The sequence below is a fragment of the Callospermophilus lateralis genome, chromosome 3, assembly GCF_048772815.1.
Source record: "Callospermophilus lateralis isolate mCalLat2 chromosome 3, mCalLat2.hap1, whole genome shotgun sequence".
Lineage (NCBI taxonomy): Eukaryota > Metazoa > Chordata > Mammalia > Rodentia > Sciuridae > Callospermophilus > Callospermophilus lateralis.
This window is the reverse complement of record NC_135307.1, coordinates 109,660,626-109,687,967: the sequence shown is the minus strand read 5'-3', so window position 1 is coordinate 109,687,967 and position 27,342 is coordinate 109,660,626. Positions and strand designations below refer to the sequence as shown.

The 27,342-nt window shown below is 50.8% G+C and overlaps 1 protein-coding gene across 5 annotated transcripts in view; it reads left to right on the top strand.

Annotated features, from left to right (window-relative positions):
* Nucleotides 1-27,342, top strand: part of Megf11 (multiple EGF like domains 11) — a 204,703-nt gene that overhangs the window by 117,978 nt on the left and 59,383 nt on the right. For all 5 annotated transcript variants that reach the window (XM_076848644.2, XM_076848643.2, XM_076848645.2 and 2 more), the window contains 3 exons: nucleotides 17,253-17,499; nucleotides 18,796-18,916; nucleotides 26,300-26,436. In XM_076848644.2, coding sequence (XP_076704759.2) covers nucleotides 17,253-17,499; nucleotides 18,796-18,916; nucleotides 26,300-26,436 — 505 coding nt within the window. The remainder of the gene's footprint in view (nucleotides 1-17,252; nucleotides 17,500-18,795; nucleotides 18,917-26,299; nucleotides 26,437-27,342) is intronic.

The window sequence follows — 27,342 nt, the reverse complement described above, 5'->3', positions numbered from 1 at the left end:
GCTTGTCTATAAGAGCCTTCTTTCTGCTGCCCTAAATGATGACAGACAGACAGCCATCTAGAACTAACTATAGTGTTAACTTTGCTTTGAAACCCTCTGCAAGCTCCCCAGCTGCAGATAACTGGAGCCATGAGCTCATGAAGTGTCAGAAGCTTGTCCCCACAACCCAGATGCAAGGAAAAAAAAAAAAAAAAAAAACCCACCACCAGTGGCCTTTACACGGAGTTGCAAGGTCCAGGTTCACCCAATCCCAGTGTCTCACTTTAAGGTCCCCATTTCAGCACCCCCCACACCCCCCTCGTATTCAATCAGCTGTCAATTAGGCATCCAACCCCCTGACAGGAGAGGACCACAGAGCCCTCAGCCCAGGTTCAAAGACGTTCTAACTGTGCGCCTGGGTTTATCCTGGTTCCCTTGTCAGAGGCCTGGCTTTGAAAGTAAAATGCTTTAAAAGGAAGAGAGGTTGGTTGGGGAGGCCTGCTGTGCCCGTGAGGTTCAGACATCCAGTTCCCACAGGCTGCCACCCGCGTCTCCCAGCGTGCCAGTCTGGGGCAGCTTCACCTTGTCCTCGGTGCCCCAGCTCCAGACCCAGCCCCTGGGGAGGGGGGAGAGGAAGAGGGGTGGGGCAGAGGAGAAGGGGGTGATGGTGGGGACAGTCAGAGCTAGAAGTGGAGACAGGTAGAGGGCCACGGAGAGACACTAGGAGAAGCAGCTTCTGGGTCTCTCATCCTCCTGGAGTGAGGCTGAGCCACAGCTTAAGAAGGAGCTTTGCAGTAATTCCAGATATTTCTGATTCTTGATGGTGACAGCATCCTCTCCTGGGCTCTGAAGTCCTGAGGCCTGAGGCAGTGTCCCTTCCTCCTCTCCTCGCTTACACCAGCTAGCCAGAGTCACTGGGTACAGATGTTTAGGTTGTGCACTGCAGAGACCCAGAGAAACTTTTGTGGAGGGATATGGCTGGGTGTGGGAACTCCAGCCCTCCCAGCAGCATCCGGAGAAGCAGGGGCCTCTCTGGGCACACTCAGGCCACCCATTCACTGGAAAGCACAGTTGGGAAAGTTGCTTCCAATCTTGACTCCTCCTAGTCACCCCTCCTAGGCCCTTTGTGACCTCTCTAAGGCCGATTTCTGTTCCCTTCTTTCAGCTCTAAATCTTATAAGGTTAGAGAACCTGAGAGTCTCCAGCCAGACTCTCCTGCCTGTTCTTTCCCTACAGCGTAGGAAGGCCTTCCTACCTCCAGGCCTTCCCCAGCCCCTCCCTTGTCTGAGCCCACTCTTCCTCCCGCCCAGTTCTCAAACCTCATCCTCCAGCCTCCCCAGTCCTGGCCACCCCTCTGAGTGATGTCTGCCTTTGCCTCTCCCTGTCCACCAGCTCCTTGGCTTCTAGTGTGATTTATCTTTTGTCCTAAGTCACTGGGCTTCCCCCATCCCCACTCCATGAGGACCTGAGGGGAGGAACCATGTCACCAGTTTTTTTATCCCTATCTCCTCTAACCATTTCTCACATAGAATTTATTGATGAATCATTATTCAAAACAACAAATATTAATATTGAGCCCCTAATACATGCCAGACAGACGGTCAGGCCTGCGTACACAGGGGGGATAAATAGACCTGGTCCCTGCCGCTGAGGCTCTGGGTTCCTGGACAGTTCAGCACTCACCTCAATATGCCGAAGGCTGCCCCAGACACACCTGCAGCTCCACCAAGGCACAGGTGACAAAGCTCGCAGGGTGAGCCAGAGAGCCAGGCCCACCCCGCAGCCCAGCCAGAGCCAGGATCCAGAGGCCCCTGGAGAAGAGCCCGGGCTTCCTGGGCCCTGGATTGGGGCAGCTCTGAGGCCACGTTCTGCATTGCATTGATCCCAGAGGTGCAGGCGGAATTCAGTCGCAGTGGCACTTTCCCTGCTTGCCTGTCCACGTCCCCTTGCCCCTGCCTCCTGCAGGGTCTGCTTCTGGGGAAGCCCAAACAGATCATCCTTCTGAAAGCATTTAGAGCCAGGTGATGACGATAATGACCTGTTATTAATCCCCAGACTAATCCGCCTGCTGAATGCGTTAACCCTGCCCGTCACATGGCAGCTTGATGGATGGCTTTGTTTATCTGCTCATTTATCTCCACACTTTCCTCCTGTTTTGTGGAATCGTCCAACACCTCCTTCTCACAGTCATGGAATAAGGTACCGTTGCACCCTGTCCTGGTGACAGCTCAATCAGGCTCCGGAGAGCTGTTTCATAGGTGAGATGAAAGAGCTAAACCTGAGCAGGTAGAGAGGCTGCCCAAGGTCCCACAGGTGGAAAAGGGCAGGGGGGGTCCCCGGGCAGGCCTGCGGAATTCTGCAGCTTGACCTGGTGGGGTGAGAGCCCCCGGGAAAGCAAAAGGCAGGCGCTGCTGGGCGCTTAGAATGAGTGGGGCACTCTCAGGACGCCCCCCAGAAAGAGGAGTTCATCGGAGCTTTGGTGGGAAGGTGGCTTTCAAGAGCCGGGGAAGCCCCTCCTGTGTGTGGGGTCTGCAGGACCCGGAAGGAGTGACAGGAAGAGGTGCTTTGGAGGAGGCTGGGCCCTGTCCCACAGAATGGGGAGAGGCTGGTGCTGAGCCTGCGCCTCTTCTAAACAACATGCATTAGATCCCCTCCCAAGTCCCCTGCCCCCAGAGCTCAAAGGATGATTCGGAAGCATAAAATGTAGATGTCCTGCTTAATGAGGCTGCCAGCTGCTGCCGCCAGCCATGCCTGCAGTCACCAGAAACCCTAAGGGTCATTAGCACCATCTCCCCTGCTCAGTGCCGCTCCTGTTCCTTGTGAGGAACACAGTATGCAGTCAGCTCTGGGAGGGGCTTGGCCTCCGCTGTGCTCCCCAGCCTTCTCCCTCCACAGCATCTTAGCCGCACAGAACCCACCAAGGCCAAAAGCTGCCCTCTGACCTCCCGGCAACTGGCACCCACTTTTAACGATGAGTGAGACGGACTTCAGGGGGGGTCATTGCTCGGCACCCAGAGACATAAATAACAAGGGGAGCTCTATCTGGGGAGGCCTCTGCCTCTCCTAAAGAGGGCCACTGAGGTTTATGAGATCTCAGTTTGTTACAACTGTCAGCACATTTTCTGAGTCACCTGGACACCAAGGAGTCCTCACTGCCCTGATGGGGGCTCTTCTTCCCCACACACCCAGGCCTCCTGCTCCTCTGCCTCCAGGTGGACTGTCTTCCCGGCACTGGGCCGCGCTGGGAGCAAATCAGAGGGGCAGAGGGGCTGCGGCTCTCTTCCTCTCTCTCTCCCACAAAGCCAGGGGCTCCGGGCCCACCCAGAGCAATGAGGGCTGCAGAGAGGAGCTGTCTCCCTCTTGGTGCTGGGTCGCAGGGAAGTCACTCAATAGAACCTTCAAGTACTTCCCGTTGCTCTCAAAACAGACTCCCTGCCACAGCCACCCTCCTCCCCTCGCTGCGTGTACCCCGCCCCAGGTCACCTTCCAACTTCCAAGCTGTGACTCTGCCATGCCTTTCCCTGCCACAGAGCCTTTGCCCATGGCTCTTTCTTCCAGAAGGCTCTTCTCACTTCTCGCTCTTCCCATGGCTGCCACCTTCTTGTCCTTTAGCCCTCAAAGTCCATGCACGTTCTTGGAGAGGCCTTCCTTGTCCTCCCAGGTGAAAGGAGGCCACCCTCATAGTTTTCTATTAAGCTTTTTTTAATACCTTCAGACCCTTATGTGAAATCATAATTACATACCTACCTGTTGATGTCTCCACTCATCCAGCCAATATTTAGTGAGCTTCTACTATATATATATGCCAGACTACAGGCAGGACTGGGCTAGGTGCTGGGGATACAGCAGTAAATAAAACAAGGCCCCACCTCATGGAGCCAGCATTCTAGGGCTAGTCCCAGACAATGAAGGAAAGACAAAAATAAATAATATCAGATCATGTCGGTGCTATAAAGCAAAGATAAAGCTTGGGGGAGGGACTTGGAAAGCGTGGTCCAAAAAGGCTCCCAGGAGGTGATGTTTGCTGATTGTTTCTCTGCAGCTGGATTCCAGGAAGGTAGCCAGGGCACATTATGCCCCACTCCATCCCTAGTACCCGGGACATAGTAGGTATTCAATAAAGTTTTATTGAGTGAATGAACAAGTGAGCAGTGCACGTGACCTCTCTCCACTGAGCAGAAGTGTCTTTCTTTGGCCTCATCCTTAGCAAGTGTCAGGAGCATCCAGTCCCCATCCTTTGATAATAACTCTTGGTAGACAGGGTGGTCATTTGTCACTCACCCCTGGACCTCCTCTCCAGGGAAACCAGAGGTTGTCACCAGCAGTGATGGATTGTGTGTCACCTCTGCCTGGCAGGCCAAGCTGGTAGCTGCTCTCAAAATCCCTCTCCCACTCCAGGTCAAATGGACCATGACAGAAATGACACAAATAACAAGACAGGGTGAGCAGGAGTTCCCATACTAAGGAGATGTGGCTTCCCGCTGAGAGGAGGACCTGGGTCAAGTAAAAGAGTCGTGCCTGGAGAAGGGTGGGTGGGGCCCACTCTTCTGCAAAGTAGACTGGGGCCTCAGGAAAGCTGCTTCAACTACTCTGGGTCTCAGTCTGTCCATCTGAGCAATGGGAGTGCCAGTCTTTGCTTTGGGGACCCCTAAACTTAGGAGTGCTTGGGAAGGCCAAAAGTGCTCTGTAGATAAACAGGGTTATTCCAAATAGCAAATTTCCTACAGCATTTAAAGGGTAAGTTAACCTCACCAGGTCTTACAGGAACAGTTACATGAAGCAGACAAAATTTCATTGGTTGGATTCATTTTGAAGATTCTGATTTTGCCTGTAATTCATTGGATCCCATTGAGCAGAAATCCAGAGCACATGCACGGGCTCTGAGAGCCACACTTTGCTTCCTCCTCTGGAATCACTCTTCTCCACATCCCTGCTCCCCCAGGTGATTCAGAGATGGAAGGAGTCTTGGGGACCATCTGGGGCTGGTTTCTTTATTTTACATTTCTTTGAAGATCCAAAGAAATGGTGTGATTGCCAGAGACTGCACAGAGTCAGCACAGGGCTGGACTGACCCCCAGTGTCCAGGACTCCCAGATAAGGCCTGAGGCAGGGAAAGACAGAGGTCAGGAGCTTCCTCAGGACCATGGTGACATTGATATGTTCTGCTTAGATGGGTTGATTTCCTCTCTGTATCTCAGTTTGCTCATCCACCAGACGTTACAGGGTCATTGGAGGATTTAATAAGATATGACCTATGAAGAGCCTGTCAGTGCCTGTGTCTAATGGCCCACTGCCTGTTAGCTGCCACTGTCTTGGCCATAGCCAGTGGCCACCAAGGACCTGATAGCTATGCCGACTGTGGGTGTCCTGCTCTTCTAGTTGGTACTTTGAGTGCTGTCCTTGGTTATACTTATCATCCTCAAGTTCCTGGTCCCTTAGGTAGCACAACAGCCTTAGGAAGTCCACAGAACTTCCCCAAGGACATGAAAAGGACTAGGATTTTGCCCAGCCAGAGATCCCCAGGGAAGCCATCTGCAAACCTGTCCCGCTCAGCTCTTCACCTCTCCTAGTCCAGCCCACTTGTATTCAAAGTGCTCTATGGAGCGGGGTGTGATGGCTGGCACCTGTAATCCCAGTGGCTTGGGAGGCTGAGGCAGGAGGATCCCAAGTTCAAAGCCAGCCTCAGCAATTTAGTGAGGCCCTAAGCAATTTAGCAAGACCCTGTCTGTAAATAAAATATTAAAAAAGGGCTGGGGGGGGGGGCTCAGTGTAGCCCTGGGTTCCATCCCCAGTACCATAAAGCAGCAGCAGCAGAGTGCTCTATTGGACCTACAAATCAGCCCCTGCAGCTGTTATAAGCCACCAAGATAAGAAACTGAGAGTCCGTGTTTGGAGTTGTTAATGAAGACAGCAATGTTGACAGTGTGAGGAAAGCCAGGCACAGGGCTGAGGGACTCATCTCACTACAGGCTAACATGGGTGTGCCACGCGCTCGTGGTGGGTCCCGGGTGGTGTGAACAGAGTCTTGCTCTGTTAGGACCATGTATTGGTCTGTGGGGGAATGGAAACCAGAAACAAAGTGAGACAACTGGTCCTCCCCTCGGGCAGAGAGACGAGCGCTGTCCAGCCTTCACTCAGCCTGCCTCCCAGGTCCTCGGCACCCCCTCCTCGGCATTCTGTCCCCAGCCCGGCCTTCTCCCTGCTTTTACTCATTCCAGTTCCTCCATCAGACTGTTTCGCACCACTAAAGTCCTGTTCCTTCTCATGATCTTCCATGGACTCCAGTTCTGCAGGCCCTCCGGGGGGGTCAGCCCTACCCAGCCCCACCCCGCCCCAACCTCCCACAGCACCCTGCCCTCCAGCAAACCCATCCCCCACTGTGCTATTTGACCCTGCAACTGGCTCTGACCCATCTGTGGCCCTGGGGGTGGCCAAGCCCACTTCCCTTTCCTTGCACTGGTCTCAGTGAGGTTCTTCCAAGCTAAAAAGCAGGGCTAGGCTCCAGGTGCTGCCTCTACCACAAGGACAAGTGGCTCAGCTGTGAATCCCTTTCCTTGGGGCAGTTGTCTCCTGTAAACCCTGTGGGACGGTCAGCAGAGCTGGCCAGCTGGGGAGAGCGCTTCTACTTTTGTGATAGCAACTTCCAGGATGATCCCTGCGTGCGGGCTGAAGGACGCCAGGTCCAACCTGCCCCTGCCCACGGCCTTCTGGTTGGCTCTGCATCTAGGCTGCCCAGGTCCAGGGGACCCTGGCCTGCTTTCTCTCTCCTGGCATCTGTGAACTCTCGCCCTGCCTGGGGCAGCTTCAGCATAACCAGCCTCTGTCTCCTCTTGCACCTTAGGAGAGATGTCACCAGGGCCACAGGCAGCCAGGCCTAGTTCACAAAGCTGTGTGGGCCAGGAGGGCGCCAGGCCTCTGCTTTGCTGTTTTTCTCTGCTTCCTGAATGTCCTGTTGGGGGTTCAGCCCTACAGGAAGTTCCATCGAGTGGAGACCAGAGTCCCATGGTGCCTCCCCGGGAGGAGAGGACTGCAGGACCCTGCAGTGGCTGATGAGTGAGACTGAGGGACTCAGAAGTCCCCCAGTGAGACCTATGGAAGAACTTTCTGACTGAGAGAAGTTTAACACAGGCATTTTAAGTAAGAAATTAGTTTTTTGCACACTCTTCCCATTTTTGCTGCTTTATCATGAGAGAAACCAACAGAAAGCTCAGCAGCCCTGGAGCTGTGGAAGGGCGTCGGAGGCCCTGCCAGGCCCCACCTCCAACACCCCAGGCACAGGGCACTGTGGGCGTCATGGGCCGCTGCTTGGTACACACATCCATCTGGGCAAATTCTGTTCGGCACAGACCCAGAAAGGGTTCCAAGGCCCATGACCATGCCAGGGAGAGGCTCTTTCCTCCAGACCAGACCTCACTGTGGAAGCGAGTGGGAGGGAATGCCTCGGTGGGGAAATGGGAGCTCACTCCCCACAGGAGACTTGGCCCCCCAGGAAACCTTCCCCCTGCGTTCCCGCTCCAACCCTGTGTTCCTTTCCCTTGGAGTGCAAGGGGGTGCGCAGCGGGGTGGGGGTGTCTCATTCCACACTGGGGAAAACAGTCACCAAATCCCCTTTGATCTCCCCCTATCCCCAACCTGAGTTTAGCTCAAGAATTTTGGAAGGGAGGTAAGGGGTGGACGCTGGGGAGGGCGCAGGGCCTGTGGCCCCCTGGTGAGCTGCGGTATCTGCCTGCTGCCTTTGAAAGGCTCTTCCAAAGAGGTGATTCCTTTGTGCACAGATGTGATTTATGAGGCTTTCTAGGCAAATTGTGGAGATAAATGGTCTTTGGGGCTGGAAGGCTTCAAAGGCTGTGTGTGGGCAGATCAGAGCAGCCGTGGGCTGGCCCTTGCTTAAAGCCTGTAGGAGGGAGGGGCTGCTGGATGCACACAGCGTGGGCAGCCAGTCCCTGAAGCAATTTGGGACAGTAGCAGCTTGCCTCTCCCCAGGCCACCCGGACTCATTGCTGTCCAGGGATACGCAGAAGTGCCAGGGTCATGGAGGCCCGTTCATCCCAGAGAAGGGTGCATCCACAGGCAGAGGTTTGACAGATTATAGGACAGCAGGGAGGGTCAGCATGGGGACTGCTACAGGAGACCACAGAGGCTGCCCATCTCTCTGATCAGTGTGGCCCAGCCGCCTGGCGAAGGCCCCAGAGCCTCACTCCTCTCCTGCCTCCAACTTGTGACCCGGACGGGCTGCCCACTCTCTGGGGTTGGCACCCCCTTCTGAATGAGAAGGTCACAGGACTAACCCAACCCCAGCGTTCCAGCTCTACGCTTCCAGGGCCTTTGGGGAAACAAGCGAGAGATCACCCTGGCTGGGAGGTAGAGGGCGAGTACCCATCCTCACCTAACCACAGCCCCTTCTTCTTTCAAATGGGGAGAACCAAGTATTCTGAGGAGTGTGGCTTAAACAGAACAAGATAACAACCGCCCCATCTCTAAGCCCCACTTTTTATTCCTCCTCGTTATCTCTCCATGCAATATGGTGGCATTCTGTATCCAGAGCTGTCCTTGATGAGAGAGAGAGAGGAGAGAGAGAGAGAGAGAGAGAGACCACCTGATAAGGTTCCTGAAGTTGATAAATTTGACTTTCACACCTTCTCATCTCCTCTCTCCTAACTCAGGCTAATACACACACACCCCTTCTTAATCTGGCTCCGGATCTGCTAATTGCCACTCGGATATTAACAGATAGTTGAGGTATTAATGGCTGATAATGCCTCGTGATGGGATCGGCACCCCCACACCTACACAAACACGAGCCTGTTGGCATTTTAATTGGGATTCTTCCCTGCCACCTTCCACCCCGTGGAGTCCTAACCATGCAAAGGCCCCGGCTGACTTCCTAGCTCTGGGAAAAACCCTGGTGACCTTGCCCACTCCCTCCTGGTATTCTGATGGTGAGACTTGTGAAAGGACAGATGGCTGGAGCTGGGCAGCCAAGTGGGGGGGTGATGAGGAAGGTCATGGGCTGAAGCCACTGCCTTGGCTCAGGGCATTTTAATGTCCCCCTTGCCTTTGTTCCCTCCTCTTTCCCAGCTACCCCCAGACTCTACCCGCTTCAGACATCCTGATTCCAGGTCCCACGGGGGCGGTGGGGGGGGATGCCTGCCACTTACAGTTGCCCCAGCAGCAACCAGTCCAAGTCCCTCTCACCTCCCCACTTTCTCATGGGGCAGCCATTTCCATTAGCTTGTCTTTGTGGGCTTCTCAGCCCTTCGCACACAGTGGGACTCAATAGCTGGTGATCATATGGTTCTCTCCTCTTCTAAAAGTAGGGGTCAGGTAGATAGACAGGGCCTGCTAGTTTTAAGTCCATCCCTCCAGTTTATTTGCTATGAAGCCACAAGCAAGTCACCCAATCTTTCTGGCTCTGTCACAGAGTGGGACCTTCCGGGAAACTGAGGCAGCACAACCCCCACCCCCCACTTCCAACCCTGAATCTTGAGGTTGAATCAGAAAGATCTCAGACATGTTGCTCAGAATAACAGGAATGAGTTTATTGAAGGGATGGGAATAGGGAAAGGGACACTCTTAGGGAGACAGCGAGTCGTCTCAGGGAGAAGGACAATGTGCCTCTCCTGTACTCCAGTTTTATTGGGGATCCCATAGAAGTTTCCAGAGAGCCCCACCCAGGTCCACCTCTTGGCTTTGGTTGACAGGAGGGTGACATCAAACTTCCAAGTCCCCACTGTCATGGCAACTCTAAGCCACCTTGGCCCATGCTGACCAGTTTTAATTGGATTCTTAACCATACATTCTTACAGGCTTAATTGTTAGGAGGAATTACCCTTATCTCCCGGATTTTCAGGATCTCATCCCAAAGTGTCCCCCTTCAGGGGACATTATTTGGGGCCTGCATTTCTCCTGTAGTGAACAGGTCGTTTGCTGAAGAATGTGTCATAGCCTGTCCACTTAGGCCGGGCAGGGCTGCACTTAGAAAAGAAAGCATGTTGGGGTCAGCACCATGGCCCATTTTACAGAATGAGTCTTTTAACCTCCAGTTCCCACCATCCTCATCTGTCTGTCCCCTAACAGCTCAAACCTGTAAAACGTGTTCTGCAGGGAGGGGCGCCTGAGAGAAAACTATGAGGAAGAAAAACTATGAGGAAGAAAGTCGTATCTGACTCAACTCTGCCTTTTGTAATCAGAGGTGATTTTACGTGCCTCCCCTGATCCCCCACTGGCAGGGAACATTTGTCAGTATCGGGAGCCACTTTGGGTTGTCACAGTTTTGTGTGTGTGTGTGTTTGTGTGTGTGTGTGTGTGTGTGTGTGTGTGTCAGGGGGTATTACCATCATCTAGAGGGCTGAGAGGTTGCTGAACACCCTACAATGCACAGGACAGCCTCACAACAAGGAATTTTCTGCATAGTGCCAAGATTGAGAAACCCTGATTTAGTTCCTTAATGTACGTGGAACTCAATTTTCTCAGCTGGATAATGGGTGCTACCCCCACTCACATGTTTTCCTCAACTCCTGCAACAGGCAGGGTGTGAATAAAAGGCACAGAGTACCAAGGGCGAAATGAACTGGGCCAGGTGTGAACGTAGCTGCTCCCCCGCGTGTGCTCAGGACCAGGGCTTCTCCCTGTGTGTGTCCTCACGCCTGGGCCCCTGTGACCCCTGGAGACAGAAGGGGCTCAGAGGTTCAGCCTGCATTCAGCACAGCCCTGGGAGCCTCAGCCTCCCCTCGGAGGTGAAGGGGGAGGCAGAGTGTGCGTGAGGGACACAGAGGAGGTAGCTCGTGTAATAGATCACTGAGAGCTAATGATGCCTCATTATAATCCAGTGCTGTCAGCATCTTCTAGGCTTAGGGACTGGGTCGGGAGATCTGGGGTTCACTCCTGGCCCCTTGGCCTATTAATATTTAATTCCAACCATCTAAGTGGTGGAAAGAGAGGGGACTGAGCCACGGCTCAGCTCCAGCTCGGTAGCCACCTCGCATTTGTCTTCCACACGAAGACAAAAACGCACCTCCACCTCCACCTCTGGCGCATTTCTTATGTGGGGACATGAAGCAACAGGGCATAGAATCACACGGTATTTGGACTGGAAGATATTTGGACCCCAGCAGTGACCTACTAGTGCTTCTAAGCGGGGTCCCCACGGGCATTTGGAGGGCACAGTTCTGCAACTGTGCATACATGTCCCCTATCATTTGTGACATCCTAATGCCTCCACACACACCATTTCCAGGTGCCCTCTGGGGGAGGGTTACCTACTCCAGGCAAGTGATCCACACCTGTCCTCCACAGGTGTGAAAACAGGAGCCCAGAGAGGGGAGGGTGCTGCCCCAAGATTGCACAGCTTCAGCTCCAGCTCACCTGCCAATGCCCCCTTGGAGTTGCAACACAGGTCTGAAAGAGTGGAGGGTTTGGCCTCTGAGAACTCGACTGTGCTTTTATTGGGACAAGTCCGTTGACAAATGGCCTCTCCCTGGGAAGTCACTTTATTTATCGGCTGGACTGGTTTCAGGCGGCTGCACCTCCATCTCTGCCTTGGCGCCTGCTGCTCTGTAGACTCTGAGCAATCCCATGACCTGTCAGCATCCCCTGCCTCTTCTCAGGGGCATGGCGACCACGGACCACTTCTGTGACTGCATCAAGCCTTTCCATTGCTGGGGTGGGGGCCATGGCCCAGGCCACAGTACAAACTAGGCAGCTCAGGGTCAGGGCTTCCAGGCCCCTGTCAGCCCCTTGCACTTCACTGCTGTGGAACACTCCTCCTTGCTGAGACTCAGGAGTCCAGTCTGTAGATGGGAAGGACCACCCTTCTCTCCCACCCACACATTGGCCCAGCATCCTCCTGCCCATTTCTCTGAGAGGACCAGTGAGAACAGAGATAACGGGAAGAAGGCAATTTTGGACCAAAGAGCTTTCCAGAGGTCCTATTTGACCCCACTGCCCCTGGATGATTAAATCAGCACAGCTAAAGGCAGTCCAGGCATGCGTGCTTCTTAAAGCATCCCCAGTGATACCAACGTGCAGCCAGATTAAGAACGTGCAGCCAGATTAAGGCTTGTGGGGTGGTGACTATTGGTAGCCGAGAGACAGGCTGGCCAGGCCCCTGATCAATATTGTGGGCAGCTCTTCCTGGGCCCAGCTGGGTGGAACAGTGTGTGTGTGTTGTGGGAGACAGCAATCACAAAACCCCAGGTCCCCTCTATTCCCAGTCCAGGGAGGCTCCAGGGCTAATGGAAGAGAATTGGACACAAGGCAATTTATACAGAAACTTACATAGTTTCTGTAAAGAAGTTTATACAAGCCAGGCACATTGGCACATGCCTTAATCCCAGCACTCAGGAGGCTGAGGCAGGAGGATTCAAGATCAAACCCAGCCTCAGCAACTTAGCAATTTAGCTAAATAAAATATTTTAAAAGGGTGGGGATGTGGCTCAGTGGTTAAGTGCCCCTGGGTTCAATCCCCAGTAGCAAAAAAAAAAAAAAAAAAAAAACCCTATACAAAAGTGGTGGGAAAAAAAAATGGTTGCCAACCAAATGATTTTTCCTAATAAAAGTAGAAAAGTCAATAAAGGCATAGAGAATATACCTAGTGTCTCTTTAATAAATGATCCTCAGGAACTCAAAAAGGTATTTGTGATTCAATCGCCAGCACTACAAACACAAAAACAAAATACCAAGGTTCATAGATAGCAGCATTATTCACCATAGTCGATAAGGGGAACCGCCCCAATATTCATCAACAGATAAATGGGTAATACAGAATGGGAAATACACATACAATGGATACCACTCAGTCATTAAAAAGAATGAAATCCTGATCATGCCACAACATGGATGAGCCTTGAAAACATTATACTAAGTGGAATAAGCCAGACACAAAAGACTGATATGATTCCACTCATATGAAAAATCTAGAATAGGCAAATATGCACATCAGGAAAGGAAATTAGGGCTGGGGTTGTGGCTCAGTGGTAGAGTCCTTGGCTAGCATGCGTGAGCACTTGGTTGGATCCCCAGCACCACATAAAAACAAAGTAAACAAAATAAAGGTATAGTGTCCATCTACAACTACAAACATTTTTAAAAAGAAAATTAAAGTCTCCCAGTGGCTAAGGGGTTGGAGTAGGGAGTTATTGCTTAATTGCTTCTGGAATTTCTTTTTGGGGTAATGGAAAAGTTTGTAAGTGGTGAAGTTAAGGCACACACGCTGTGAGTGTAATTAATGCCACGGGGTCATACACTTAAAAGGATGAAAATGGAAAATTTATGTTCCATATCTTTTAATATGGTAAGAAAATTCTGAATAAATCAATCAATAAAGTAACTCAAGAAAATAAAATTATGGGAAATAGGGTCACCTGTGGAAAACCTGGGACCCATGACAACCATCCACACACAAACCCACTTCTGAATAAGGCATTCATGGAGAGTCCTGTCTCTATGGATTATTGAGGATGGCTGATTAAGCCCAGGCTGGCTGCCAGAGTCCCCGGTCCCTCTTCCATCAACACCAGGCCACACCCAGCAGGATAGCAGGTGTTTGCAGCTCAGACTCCCAGTCACTCTCCAGCTGTGGCACCTGGGACAAGTTATTTAACCTCTCTGAGCCTCTCTTCCTTATCTGCAAGATGGAAATAATAATAGCACCTGCTATAATAAGTGAGAAACACCCACTCTCTACCTTTGTCTCATGGCCTGGCCCACGGGAACCGCCTCATCAATGGTAGGCACCAGCTGAGAAGCCTGCCCACGGTGAAGTCATTGAGAAGCCACTCCCCCCACCACGGGGTACCAGGAGCCCACAAGGCTGAATCCCAGAGTCTGACGTGGTCAGTAGGGAGGGGGGACTCTTTAGTCATACACTCTGGGTGCCCCTTAAGCGTTTAGTAGCTGCCCAGAGAAGACATAGCCACTTAAAAAATCAGCCAGGGCCAAATATAATTAGAAGGAGAGTCTGTGGCAGGAGAAAAAAAAAAATACTTGTGTGATGGGGTGACAGTCCAAGGCCAAGTTGGAAAGAGTTTGCGATTTTCTGTAGAAGAATGCAACATCCTGTTGTAATTATAGTAATGATGATTTTTAATTCACCTTCAGCAGAGTAGATAATTGACCTGCTGCAGCTCTGCCTCATTTCTCTGTCATTGCTGGGGAATGGGATGTTTTTAAGTGAATTTTCTAGATAAGTGAAGTTTATCCCTGTGAACCCTAACATTCTTTTCCATTTAATCACTCTGGGGAGAAATTTCTCTGGGATGGATTACATATATCCCTGCTTCCCTAATTAGAATATTCTAAATTGGGTGTAATCTTTTCCTGTCAATTTAGATATGAGGGGCTATTGGCCCTTTTATTAATGGTTCCAAGTAGCTTTACTTGTTTAGTCTCCACATATTTTCCATTTATTTCCATGGTTTCCCACTGTGCACAGAGCTCTTCCCACATATTTTAGGAGCCCCATAAAACATACACAGGTGGGCATACACACATGTGTGCTCAGGTACCAGTCTATGGTGTGAGAAACCAGAGCGTCAGGCTGCGTAGATGGGTGTCCACACATGCTTCTCTAATCCCCTGAACCACCTTTGCTAAGGCACTTCCACAATGTGCTGGATCTTCTCCAGCAGCCCTGCCCCTGCTAGACTGAACTCCAAGAGGCAGGGCCCCTTCCAGCACTCACGGAGCTTGGGAAATGTGGAGTGGGAAAGAAGAGGAATCGAAATGCCCAAGTGTTAATGCATGGACTTCGTGATGACATTCCGCTTTCCTTATCAGAGGGAGTTCTGTTTCCTACTGGGTTTTGGCTGTGCCAGAAAGAATGGAGGTCACCTGATAAGCAAAGAGTGGCTGTGTGCACTGGGATGCATCGAGGACAAACGGGCTTTGGACTCCAGTGATTTTCTACAAAACCAAGGTCTTAGGGCATAACTGTGTTCCCAGCAAATGAAGAGAATCCCTTGTTCTGCACCCTGAGGGTGTTCACAGTGATGAGCAGAGAGGAGGTGGTCAGGCTCTGTGGTATCCCTGGCCTTTTGCTTTGTAGCTGCCATCCTGTCCTCAATGCCACCTATAAGTTTCTCTCCTCTGAATATCCTCCAGAAAGTGTTCAATTTACCTGCAGCAGAGAGCAGGAACCATAAGACCTGGGCCTGCCCTTGCCATAACCTTGGTCAATCACTTAACTCCTCTGACCCTTTATCTCCCCATCTGTAAACTGGGGAAATAATAAAATCTAAATCAAATTTTGCTAACGTACATAAAGCTTTCAGAATGGCACACAGCACACAGCATTTAAAATGTAGTTGTCATTATTACAATGGAGTCAATGGTACCTTAAACTTATGTGAATCAAACATACATGTTTGGCAACAAAGAAGAGAGAGTGAGAAATGCCTCAACAGTAATTCTGCTAGTCTGTGTCCCCAAAACAGGGCAGGGTGGGGCTATGTGGGACTGCTACTGTCACTCTGTCCTGTGAGCCTCTTTCAGTTTGAGTAGAGGTTGTAACTATTAAAGGACTTTATTTTTGCCTTGTTGTAACACCAAGTGGGAAGTGTGGAGTGTGGATCACTCATAATTTGTCATCTTAGTTTGTGTAAATATTTGGGGCAGGAATGAAGAATATAGAGTAGATAATTGACTCACTATAGCTCTGCCTCATTTCTGTCACTGCTGGGGAATGGGATGTTTTTAAGTGAATTTTAAGTTGGGGATTTTGATTTTTAAGTTGGGGATTCTGGGACTTAGGAGTTCTGTCTTCTAAAGGATGATGGGCCAGGATCCATGACTTTGACTATCTGACTTGAGTGAACTAGTGGGAGCGACAGGTAAAAGATTAGTGGGGCTGATGGAATGATCCTTTCAAACAACCCTCTGGCCCCCAAAGAACCCAGGTTCTTTGGGGTCACTCTCACCTTGTACTCTTGTGCATGCCCCACACTGGAGTGCCACTGTATCTGGCCATACTGAGCCTACCCCATGACACCTTCCTGATCTTACTCAACTGCCTAGTTCCTCTCTGAGTGTCTAAATTCTAGAAATCAGGGACACAATGATCAACTGCTCATCTGTGTCTTCAAGCAATAGAGTAAGGAGCCATTCCAGCTTGTCCAGGACCAAGGTACCTCCTGGAATGTGGGACATTTAGTGCTGAAAGCAAGACTGGTGGTCACTCTATCAGGCAGTCAAATGAGACAGCCTTTACAGCCCACTGGAGATGTGTTCTGTCCTAGGAAGCCTCGCCTGATCTCCTAGCTGGGGATGAACTTTCTCTCCACTGAACTTCTCCTAGAACATTTGTGCCTGTCTAAACCTCAGCTCACACCCCACCCTCACTCCAGAATTCAGGGGAATTAAACTATGGTGCAGATACCTTGCTGTTGGGTGTCCTGTACACACCAGGTGAGGATCAGAATGGAAGGTGGCAGCAGGCAGTATGATCTTCCCGGAGCTCACCGTTCCTCCCCTTTCCACAGTTGTGGAGTGGATTTCTGTAAAGCTGGCTTAGCGATCACTCTGTGAAACATTTAATTACATATAAAGGTTTTGAAGACCCTCTCTAACCTCCCAGGGAAACGTTTCTTTTTCCTGCCTCTTCTGAAGCTGGCTGCTTGGGAAGTCATGAAATTGAACTGAAGATGAAGCAACCAGGGTGTAGGTGTTACTGAAAGGGAAAAAAGAGACACAAGGATGATGGGGAGATGGAGCCAGGAGAGGGGCAGGGGGTTGGCAGCGATGTTCCCAGAGTGAGGTGCAAGAGATGAGAAAACCCATGAGTGTGGGGAAGAGAGAGACGAGGGCAGGAAAGAGAGAAATGGGAGCTGGACTGAACTGGGGAGCAACTAAGAGGAGAAATAAAGTCACGGAGAAGAAGGGTGGTGGATGGGCTGAGAAGGGGTCTGACTGAGAGGAACAGAGAAAGACAGCCACCCAAGAAAAGTTTCAGAGATAAAGGGAGGCAGTTTGTCACTTCAGCATTTCAATACAGGAGAGAGAGAGGCTTGGGGACATTCATTTGGTTGGGAGAGAATGGCCAGACTGGGAGAGGCTTTTTGAAGCTGTGCTGAGGGAACAAGGTCCCGGCGGTTTTCAGCTTGTGTGGTTCTCTGGGTGGCTTGGTGGTAGAAATGGTGGAGGTTAGAGGCACCAAAGCCTCTACCTGGACACCCCTCAAGATGCAGACACGGGAAGGCCTCATTAGCATCGATTCCTGACCTCTTTTCCAAGGAAAGTCGGCGGGGAACCTTCAACCCTGACCATCCCTTCTCTTGCAGGCTGCGACAGCGACCACTGGGGTCCCCACTGCAGCAACCGGTGCCAGTGCCAGAACGGCGCCCTGTGTAACCCCATCACTGGCGCCTGCGTGTGTGCTGCCGGCTTCCGCGGGTGGCGCTGCGAGGAGCTCTGCGCGCCGGGCACCCACGGCAAGGGCTGCCAGCTGCCGTGCCAGTGCCGCCACGGGGCCAGCTGCGACCCTCGCACAGGGGAGTGCCTCTGCGCACCTGGCTACACCGGCGTCTAGTGAGTAGAGCAAGGAGCTGGGCGGGGCGGGGCCTGGGCGGGGCCTGGGCGGGGCGGGGCGGAGTCGTCGCCCTCACCACAACCGCACTGCGGTTCCCGTACCCAGAGCCTGGGCAGGATGAGTCTGGACAGGCCTGGCTGTGACATCTTCTGCCTTCTGACTCCAAGTCCCGCAGACCCTAAATGCCCAGGCCTTGCCCACACGGATCTCAGATCCAGATCTTGGGGTGACTGGTCCACCTGAGACTGTGCCTGGGTGGCCTAAAGCGCTCATGTTGAACGGGCTTCCCAGAGGGCACTTCCTGGTGAGGGGCTTCAGCCATGAGGTTGGAATTCTCTTCTGACCCTAACTCATATGCCTCTGCTCACTTGGAGCCTGATTGACCCTTCTAGGCCATTTGAGATATAGAGAGGGGTTGAGAGCCCTGGGCATATATCATGTGCAGGTTTGGGAGGGTTACTGTGCCCGGTCCTTTCCCCACTTTCCCTTGTCAGACCCTAAACAGCCCTTCACCCCAGTTCCCTGGAGACTCCATATTGTCAGGGGACCTCCAAGATTGCTTTGCTGAGCCTTCTCACAGGTGATTGACTTTCTCCCCCTAATCCTGTTGAAGGTTCTGTGACCTCTCCAACAGCCCTAGATCCCAAGAGAGCAGCCAAGGATTCTGACCAGAGACATCCTTGACTGAAGGTTCTCCCTGCCCTAATGCTTGACCAGCTCCCAGGACCCTTTGAGCTAGAGGCCAGGGCCATTGGATGAAGATCCAAGGCTGAGACTCCATGCACATTCTCCCACACACCTGGCAGAGAGCCTTTCAGAGCCTGGAATAGACATGTCCTAGACTCTGTCCCTCTCCAAATATAGGCAGATTCTTGAAGGCAGGAAGGATCCATGTGCACTCCTCAGTGCCTTTGCTCATGCTGTTCCTTCTGCCTGACTTGCTCTTGAAATTAATTTCGCCAAGCCCCAAGAAAAATTCATGTCTCTTAGGAAAGTCTTCCTCAGCCTCCTCTCCAGAGCACTCTTTTTCATACTAAGAACATTTAAGTCATCCCTCAAATACTGGCCCAAGTACACTATATTCCAGAATATTATATCTGAGCCCTGCTTCCCCCTACTGGCAGGGAACAGTACTGCATCTCAGCTTACTCTGAGCCTAATACATTTCACCCTGTGTGTGGACACACTCATTCCTAAGTAACTTGCCTCCCAGGGAGCCCTGGATCATTGGGACTAGTAGCACTGGGGCAGAGATTTGAATGCTGCTATATCTAACACTGTATTTCTCCATGCAGCTGCGAGGAGCTGTGCCCCCCTGGGAGCCATGGAGCTCACTGTGAGCTGCGCTGCCCCTGCCAGAATGGGGGCACCTGTCACCACATCACTGGCGAGTGTGCCTGCCCTCCAGGTTGGACGGTAGGTGGGCTTTCAGGCTCAGAGTGGGACACTATAAAGGTCTAAGCATCTCTCACATGCATCTTAAAAAGTTAGATTCCCCTCCCACCCTGAGTAGTCCCCCATTTATGATCACAAGGATTATTAGACTCTGTCAACGGTGTCATGGACACAGCTTGGAACCCCAGGTCTGCAATCTAAGTGCCATGTGGCCAAAGCGAGTTACTTAACCTCCCCACTGTGATTTGTCATGGGTAAAAGAGATAAATTTTTCTCATGAGATTAGCTCTGTTGGGCTGGGGTTGTGGCTCAGTGGTGCAGTGCTTGCCTCACATGTTTGGGTTTGATCCTCAGCACCACATAAAGATAAATAAATAAATAAATAAATAAATAGTATTGTGTCCATCTACACTAAAAAAAGAGAAAAATATTAAAAAAAAAAAAAAGATTGTCTCTGTGTTTGGTCATAGGTGCTCATATGAGCTACCAAAAATGGCAGAAGAGGGCTAGGAAAGGAGAGACAGCAGGATATGGTTCACCTGAATTCGTAATACTTTACCCCCTGTGTTCTCACACATCAGATACTATGGGCCCTAGAATCTGTATTTTAATGAGCATCCCAGGTGCTTCTGATACAGTCTCAACCAACCCAGGTCTTGTGTCTAGAACAACCATTGCAGGAAAGGGGGTTAGGATTTACAACCTTAGAGGCCTAAATTCAGGTCTCGTGTCCAACATTGACCCTGAGAGAAAGCCTCAGTTTCCCTGGTGTCTGCATCCCCTGTGCAGAGCTGATGTAACAACAGTAAACACTGCCCTCACGGCTGCCATGGTTGGCAGGAGCCTCAGATGAGACCATGCACGTCTGAAGTGCTTTGCAAATGTGGAGGCATCTTTGGCTGCCTGCTTTACATTTCTGGATGCTAAAGGCTACCACAAGCCCGCTTTCAGCCAACCGGCTCTGCCCACCAGTTGCTTCCCTGTTCCCTGAGGCTCCAAAGCATCTGCTAGATCACTGAGGCTGAATTTCCCAAGCTGTATCCTGCCTCTGTCCCCAGAAACATACCCCATTTTGGTGGGGGGCTCATTGGTACAGCTGGATGCCCTCCCCTAGGTCCTGACGACAGGGCTGCTGAGCAGAAGCAGGATATTTCAGGAGGGTGTGAATGCAGAGGTCACAGGAACAGCCAGGGTGAACAACTGCAGGCCCAGGGATGCAGGCACAGCCTTGGCAGAATGTTTTAGAGAAGGAAGGGACCTTGGGGAGCATCTGGTCCAGCAGTATCCTAACTGAGCTGCACACTGGAGTACATGAGGGGATGGGATTGGCTAAATACAGATTCCCTGGGTCCTCCTGAGCCTTCTGGGATCTCTGTCTTTAATAAGCTCCCAGATGATTCCGAGGAAGCCAGCCGTGTCTGCATTTGGATATAACTGATCAAAACCGTAGGATTTCTTTCTTTCTTCCACACAAAGCTACAGTTTCTTAGGAAGAGAATGGGAGTCAGAGGGCTAATAATTAGGACTCTGGCTCCCACCCTATCCCCATTGCTCTGTCTTAATCTATTTTCTGTATTTGAGTTCTAGATAAGAGTTCACATAAAAACAGGTGTCCTAGCCAAGCACTGTGGTGCACACCTGTAATCCCAGTGGCTCAGGAGGCTGAATCAGGAAGATCACAAGTTTGAAGCCAGCCTCAACAATTTAGTGAGGCTCTCTAAGAAATTAGTAAGACCCTGTCTCAAAATAAACAATTAAGAAAGGGCTGGGGATGTGGTAAAGCAATCCTGGGTTCAATCCCCTATACAAAAAAAAAAAAAAAAAAAGGTGGGGGGTGTCTTAGCTTTAAGAGGTTTCAACACCACTGGTCTGTACAAACCTTCCTCTCTTGGATGATGGAGTTAAGGGCAGGGAGGCTAGTGACACCAAGGCCATGTCCCTGATTATGAGGGAAATAGACCCAGAATCCAGGTCTCTAGACTCCTGAGGGCCAGCCCTGGCTGCCTGTGTTGGTCTTTTGGGGGGAAGACAAAGAGCTGATGCCCTTGCATCCCTGTCCACTTCTTCTGCGCCGAACAGTTCTCTGGAAAGGCCCTCTCAGAGATCTGCTGATGGGCAGGCTGGATCCTTATAGGCCCAGGAGTGGGTGGGGAGTGGGATGGGGAGGTGATGAAGGAGAATAAGCCCCAGCAGACCCTGAGCCCATCCAGCCCTCTGGAGAGAGGCTGCTGCAGGCTGGCGGTGGCAGAGAGGGCGGGAAGCCACCAGGCAGAGGCATTTTTCCCCCTCTCCCTAACACAGTGAGAGGTTTGTCCTTCCAGATGATGGGAAACTCTGTTGATAGAAATCTTTGGATTTGAGGACTTTATGTTTTTAATTTTATTGTAGACAATTGCATTTCTATTTTTGACATAGCATTTAACTTGCAGATTTGCATGCATTATTAATACCCCTCTCGCATGCAGAGCCATAGTATAATGAGGCTGCAGCTTGGCCTGAGGCTCCTCCCAGGGAGAGTTAGGGCCAAGGAGAAGACACTGGGGAGAAGGGTCCCCTGTTATCATCTTCCATTGCCTCACTTTCCTGTTGACCCCCATGTGGCTTCAGCCACAGATTTTCCCACTCAGAGACCATCTGGAATATGATTTCTTACTCCTATCATATGGCTGCTCCCAAAGGGTCAGAAGCACTGTGCAGAACTGGAATTCTGGCCTCCAGGCCACCAGCTCCTGACAACCCACCTGCCCACAGGACACCCCACTTGCCCAGCTGTCATGAGCCCTTCCTTGGAGGGGCCTTTACAAAGAACCTAGGAGTGATTTCCACCCCCTCTTTCTGGCCTCTGAGCCCTTGTCAGGCAGAGAAACTATGAGTAGTTGGATTCAGGTGGGCGCCAGAGGCAGGTGGGAAGGGAGGAAGGAATGTGATCAGACCCCCTTAGGAGTTCCCAGTCTGATGGTGGAGGCTAGATGGGGTGCGGGCATGCACCCCACATGCATGTCTGCGCAGATCTGCAGACACCCAAGTGAAGGAAACGACAGACTGGAAGAGAAACAGGGCTGAGAACCTGGGAAGTGGGTTCAATTATCACTGAGGGTCACAGAGAGGCTTCTGGAACTGAGGTTGCAGGATCATAAAGGATGCTGAGGTCTGGGAAGGATGGTTTGTGGCTGCCCATGGCCGGGCCTATGGTTGGGATCACAGCACCGACACCAACCACTGTTCACTGTCCACTGAGAGCTCCTGTGCCATCCTAGGACAGCAGCCATCATTGGAAATGAGCAGAACTCTTGACTCTCCTCCTGTCCAGCAACGCAGTCAAAGGTCTCACTACAGTTAGAGACATTCCTGACCAAAGGGCAGGTGCATTAGTCTGCTCAGGCTGCCATAACAAAGTTGGTGGCTCAAACCACAGGAACTCATCTCCTAGGGCTCTGGGGCTGGAATCTGAGATCAAGGTGTCTGCAAGGTTGGCATCTTCTGAGGCCTCACCCCTCAGCTTAGCAATGGCCGTCTTCTCCCTGTGTCTTCACACTACCTTCCTCTGTGTGTCTGTCTCAATCTCCTCTTCTTGTAAGGACATGAGTCACAGTGTATCAGGGCGACCCATATGACCTCATTTTACCTTAGTCACCACTGTAAGGTGACCTCCAAATATAGCTATCCTCTGATGTACTGGGGGGTCAGACTTTAACTTTAGAATTTCGAGGATACACAATTCAGTCTATTGCAGCAGGAGAGAAACCCCCCTCTTTCTGACACCTTCCTGTCTGCCCTCTCCCCTGGCGCTCCCCAAAAGGCTGCTCTTCTGACCAGCAATTGATGATGGATCACACAGTTTTCTTCCAGGTCCCAGGTTCTTCTGGGCTCCTGTCTCGAGCCACCTCATCAGCTGTCAGGTTGGTTCACTTAATATTCATTAAGAGCAGACTCATTAAGGTGCTCTACCTAGTTTCTTCACATCTCCAATCTCAATCCTTACAGCCACTTGGGAGACCAGGGGTTACCACTCCCATTTTATTGATGAGAAAACTGAGGCTCAGAATGATCCCAGGACTTGTCTTCACTCAACCATCTGGAAGAAGACAGAGCTGAGATTTGAGCCCAAGTCTGATTTTGCAAAGTCCAGTGTTCTTTCCACCCTACCAGGTAGCAAGACTCCAAGGAATCAAATTCTTTCAGGCCCCAGAAGCCCCAAGCCAGGGGGACCTAGAGATTCAGGGACTTCAGGTGCCTGGTGTTTGGGAATTCTGAGCAGGAGCTCAAAAGGAGCTCCCCGACTTGACCAAAAAAATCTGATTTCCCCCAGGAAAGACTGGAAGGGACCTTCTCTGCACCAAGCTGTCCTACTGGTTCGGAAGCCCTGGCTGGCCCACCAGGGCAGAGGGATCGATGGGTGTGTGTGCGTGTAAATGCATGAGGCCACACTGCTTGAGGATGAGGGTGTGGGAGACACAGCACCCCAAGTTGCTTAAAACGCTTTTTCAGAGTTTTAGGGTGTCCTTATGCAATCCAGGACTGACTTGCACAAAAACCAAAAAGATTCCTTGTCACTCATGAATGCCTCGAGTCTCTGGGTGCAGTGAGGAAAGCAGGGGTCTGTCACCTCCAGTGCCCCATCCCTGCCTCCAGGAGGAAGAAGTCCCCCCACACCACCCACCCACCAGTCTTGCAGTCCCCACCACTGCCTCCACCCCGCAGTCCCGCCGCAGTGGCCCATGTGTGGAGAGGAAAATCTGAGCTAAGTGACCTCCCACTCACTTCATTCCCACTCAATTGGATCATCTCAAAAGATGACCCTGGTCTGGCAGCCTTCTCCTGACTAAACTGGCTTTGTCAGGGTCGGCAGTTATTGGTGCTTAATAATTGTGTGTTGAACTAATTGATTAATTAATTGGAGAATCATCCTTAATCTCCATGAGAGAAATGATTATCTCTGGTGTAGAAGAGGCTGAAATGGCAGGAGACAGGACTGGGCTCTCGATGTCCATCCAAAAAAGAACTAATAGATATATCTAGTTTAAAGTTATATAATACCCTAAGGCTGATAGTGGAAGGGAGGGAAAAGGGGAAACCGGTCCCCTGCCCCACATACAAATCCCTGAAGGCAACCAGTTTTAAACCTTTTAGATGTTTCTTCTGGCATTTCCCTCCATTTTTCTACCTAACATGCTTCACTGCCATTTCTCGACTTTTCCATTTGAGATTTTAGCTGAATCTATTGACTTCCTGCCATAGAGTGAGATTTAGGTCCACCACGCACACAGATCGACACGAGCAACCCTCCTCCCAGCCTCCCGATGGAATTATATCACAATTTTGGGTTCAATCCTGTTTAACGTGTATGTTAATATGCCCACGTACATACTGTTAGTAACTTAGACCTACGACTCCTGGACAGAAGCTTAAAACGTCTCTCAATAACGTCAGGCATGGAGAGGGCGCTCAATCAGCATTTCGCTTTCGTTTTGATTTTGAAGTCTCGCTCTCAGAAGCCTGCATGCTTCTACGGCAGGATGAACTCTTGCTTTCTGGGTCTGCTGCGTGGTTGTCATCTAGCACTTTCTCTCTCCACCACCCTGAACTCCTTTCACCTATTGGATCCCATGCCTTTCTTTTTCTTTGATAATTCTTCTTTTCGGTGGGAAAAGAAAAAAATCCTCTAGCACCTATCCAAGAAATATCCATGGAAGGTTAATTTTTGAGGTTGTTAAAAATCTGAAAATTTGTTTACTGAATCCTCCACCTGGGTGTTAGTTTAGCTGGATGTAGAATTCTAGGGTGGAAATTAAATTATCCCCCCCCCCACCTCTCTCTCTTTCTTTCTCTTGCTCTCTCTTTGGTCCTGAGGATTGAACCCAGTGGCAGTCTGCCACTAATCTACATCCCCAGCCTTTTTTATTTTTAAGATAGGCTCTCATTAAGTTGTTGAGGCTGGCCTCCAATTTGTGATCCTCCTGCTTCAGCCTTCCAAGTTCCTGGGATAATAGTCATATACCACCATGCCCAGGTTTTCCTCTCCATATTTTTAAGGCATTCCCTGTTGTCTTCTAGTTTCTGGTTTAAAAGTCTAATAATTTGCTTCTTGATTTTTGTATGTGACTGCTTTCCTCTTTCTAAAAAGTTTTAGAATCATTTCTTTACCCATAAAGATATAAAAACTCACAATAATATGCCTTGATAGGGTCTTGTCTCCCTCTTTCCTTCCTTCTTTTCTCCCTTCCTTTCTTTCTATTATGTTTTCTCTACTATTTTCAGCCCTCTCTCTTTCTCTTTCTCTCATTGCCTTTTGTAGATTTCTTCAACCTCTCTTGCAGGGCTGGGGTGGAGCTCCGTGGTAGAGCACTGTCTAGCTTGCATGAATTCCTGGGTTTGATCCCCACACTGCAAAAACAAACAAGCAAATAATCTCCAGCTTTCCTATTCCAATTTTCAAATTTGTGCCATTTTCTTTTTTTATTCTCAAGAACTCTTTACTCTGGCTGTCCCCTTTAGTAGCGCTCTTCTTCTTTCATGAATACTTTCTAATAGCTAGCTACCTGAGAATATTCACTTTAATTATGAGAGAGGGTTTCTCCTTAAATTTTCTTTGCTCCTGGCATAGTTCCTGATTCCGCTGTGTTCCTTTTGTCTATTTATTTCAGTCTTCATCTTTCATATGAGAACCTACTTCACATATCATGTGATCTTTGACCTTTGGATCATGCTTTACAGTGAACCTCAGAAAAGTCAACTAAAGGCAAAAGGAGATTCTAGGTTGACCGCTGGGACCCTCAGACATCAGTATCTGTGGGTTGTTTCTCCTGAGCTCATCAGTGTCTCCCAAAAGGGATCCTCAGCCTCCTGACACAGGAAGTATAGTTTGGCAATCATCATTCTGAGAGTGAGGGGAAGCCAGCAGGGGGTCTGATGATTCTGCAGGTAGAACTACACCCCACCCTCAGTTTCCCTGGGTCCCTGGCCCAAAGCCTGTGTGTTCAACCTCTCTGAAAGGCTTGGGAAATCACCTGTTTATTTGAGATGGGGACAAAGATCAAGGGTCTTGTCCCTTCTTTTATAAACTTTCTAACAGTTCTGTTCACCCCACCTATGCCTTGGTCTTTCATGGATGCTGGGCTTCTGGACAGAAATCAAATCTCCTTTTCTGTACCGCTGATGCCTAACACAGCGCCTGGTATACAACACACATGCCGTAAATGTGTGCTAAATAGTTAGATGGCCATGCTGGCCTCGGTGTCTCCATCTGTAAGATGAGGGCTTTGGAGACATAGTGTCCAGGTCTCTTTGTTTCTACTGGAAAGATGGGGCAGTCTCTGAGGCCCAGCAGATGTGCCATTCCTGGGAGAGTGTGGCTGAGCATGACCTCTCTGGAGCGCCACCATGTGTGTCTTCCGACTGTTTCAGGGAGCGGTGTGTGCCCAGCCCTGCCCACCAGGGACATTTGGCCAGAACTGCAGCCAGGACTGCCCTTGCCACCACGGAGGGCAATGTGACCATGTGACTGGACAGTGCCACTGCACCGCTGGATACATGGGTGACAGGTAAGGTGTCGACTCTTGCCTATTCACAGCAGCCTTGCAGGGAATGGCTGAGGTTTACCAACCCCGCGTCGCTCTGTCTGCCCACCTTCCAGTTCTTACCTCAGCAGACATTCTGGGTGCTCCTGCCAGGGGGATTCATCCACTCAACCTTCCTCTTCAGCAGGGTGCAACCCCTCCCTAGCCCAGTGTCCCTGAATTTGCTCTGGTGTGCCTGGAGGAAGGAGGGGGGCACTGCTACCCACTGTCTGCACTAACGAGGGAGACAATGGCACATCCAGTTCAGAGAAGCTGAGTGCAAATTCAGTTCCCACCATTTGCATGGTTTCTTCTAGAAGTGGACTTTTACTCCTAAATTTGAGTCCCCCTCCAAAGATACTGACATCAGTTTGCATCCTCTGAAGGCCCATGGCCTCAAAAGCAGACTGAACCAGGGCCCCAGTATCCCCAAATGAGACCAGCCTGGCACAGTGGATGATCCACAAAACTGAGGAACTGCTGCGTGTCCACACTGGCCACCTTGGAGGAAGGAGGCCACGCTAATAGCACAGGGGCAGAGGAGGAGAGGCAGCAAGTGGAGTTTGTGGTGGTGAATGGGCTTGAAGCTGGAGGAGGGCATTTGCCCAGGGGACCCAGGCCAGGCCTCCTGCCCCTCACTTTGCACAACCTGGGTCTCTCCCAGCAAGAGGGCCAGTGACGAGGAGGCTCCCACCCCCTTGCCCAGCTCCACAGATCCGTGTTTCACTTCTAGCACTGGGTTTTGTTGCTCTGCCCAGTCAAAGCAAAGCAAGAAGAACATTTGTTCACCATCCCTCTGCCCCTTCCTGGGTGACATCCAGAAGCGGGATCAAAACAGAGTCAACCAATGAGTCCATTAGGGCCTAATGGATGAAATGGAGGCTCAGCTCT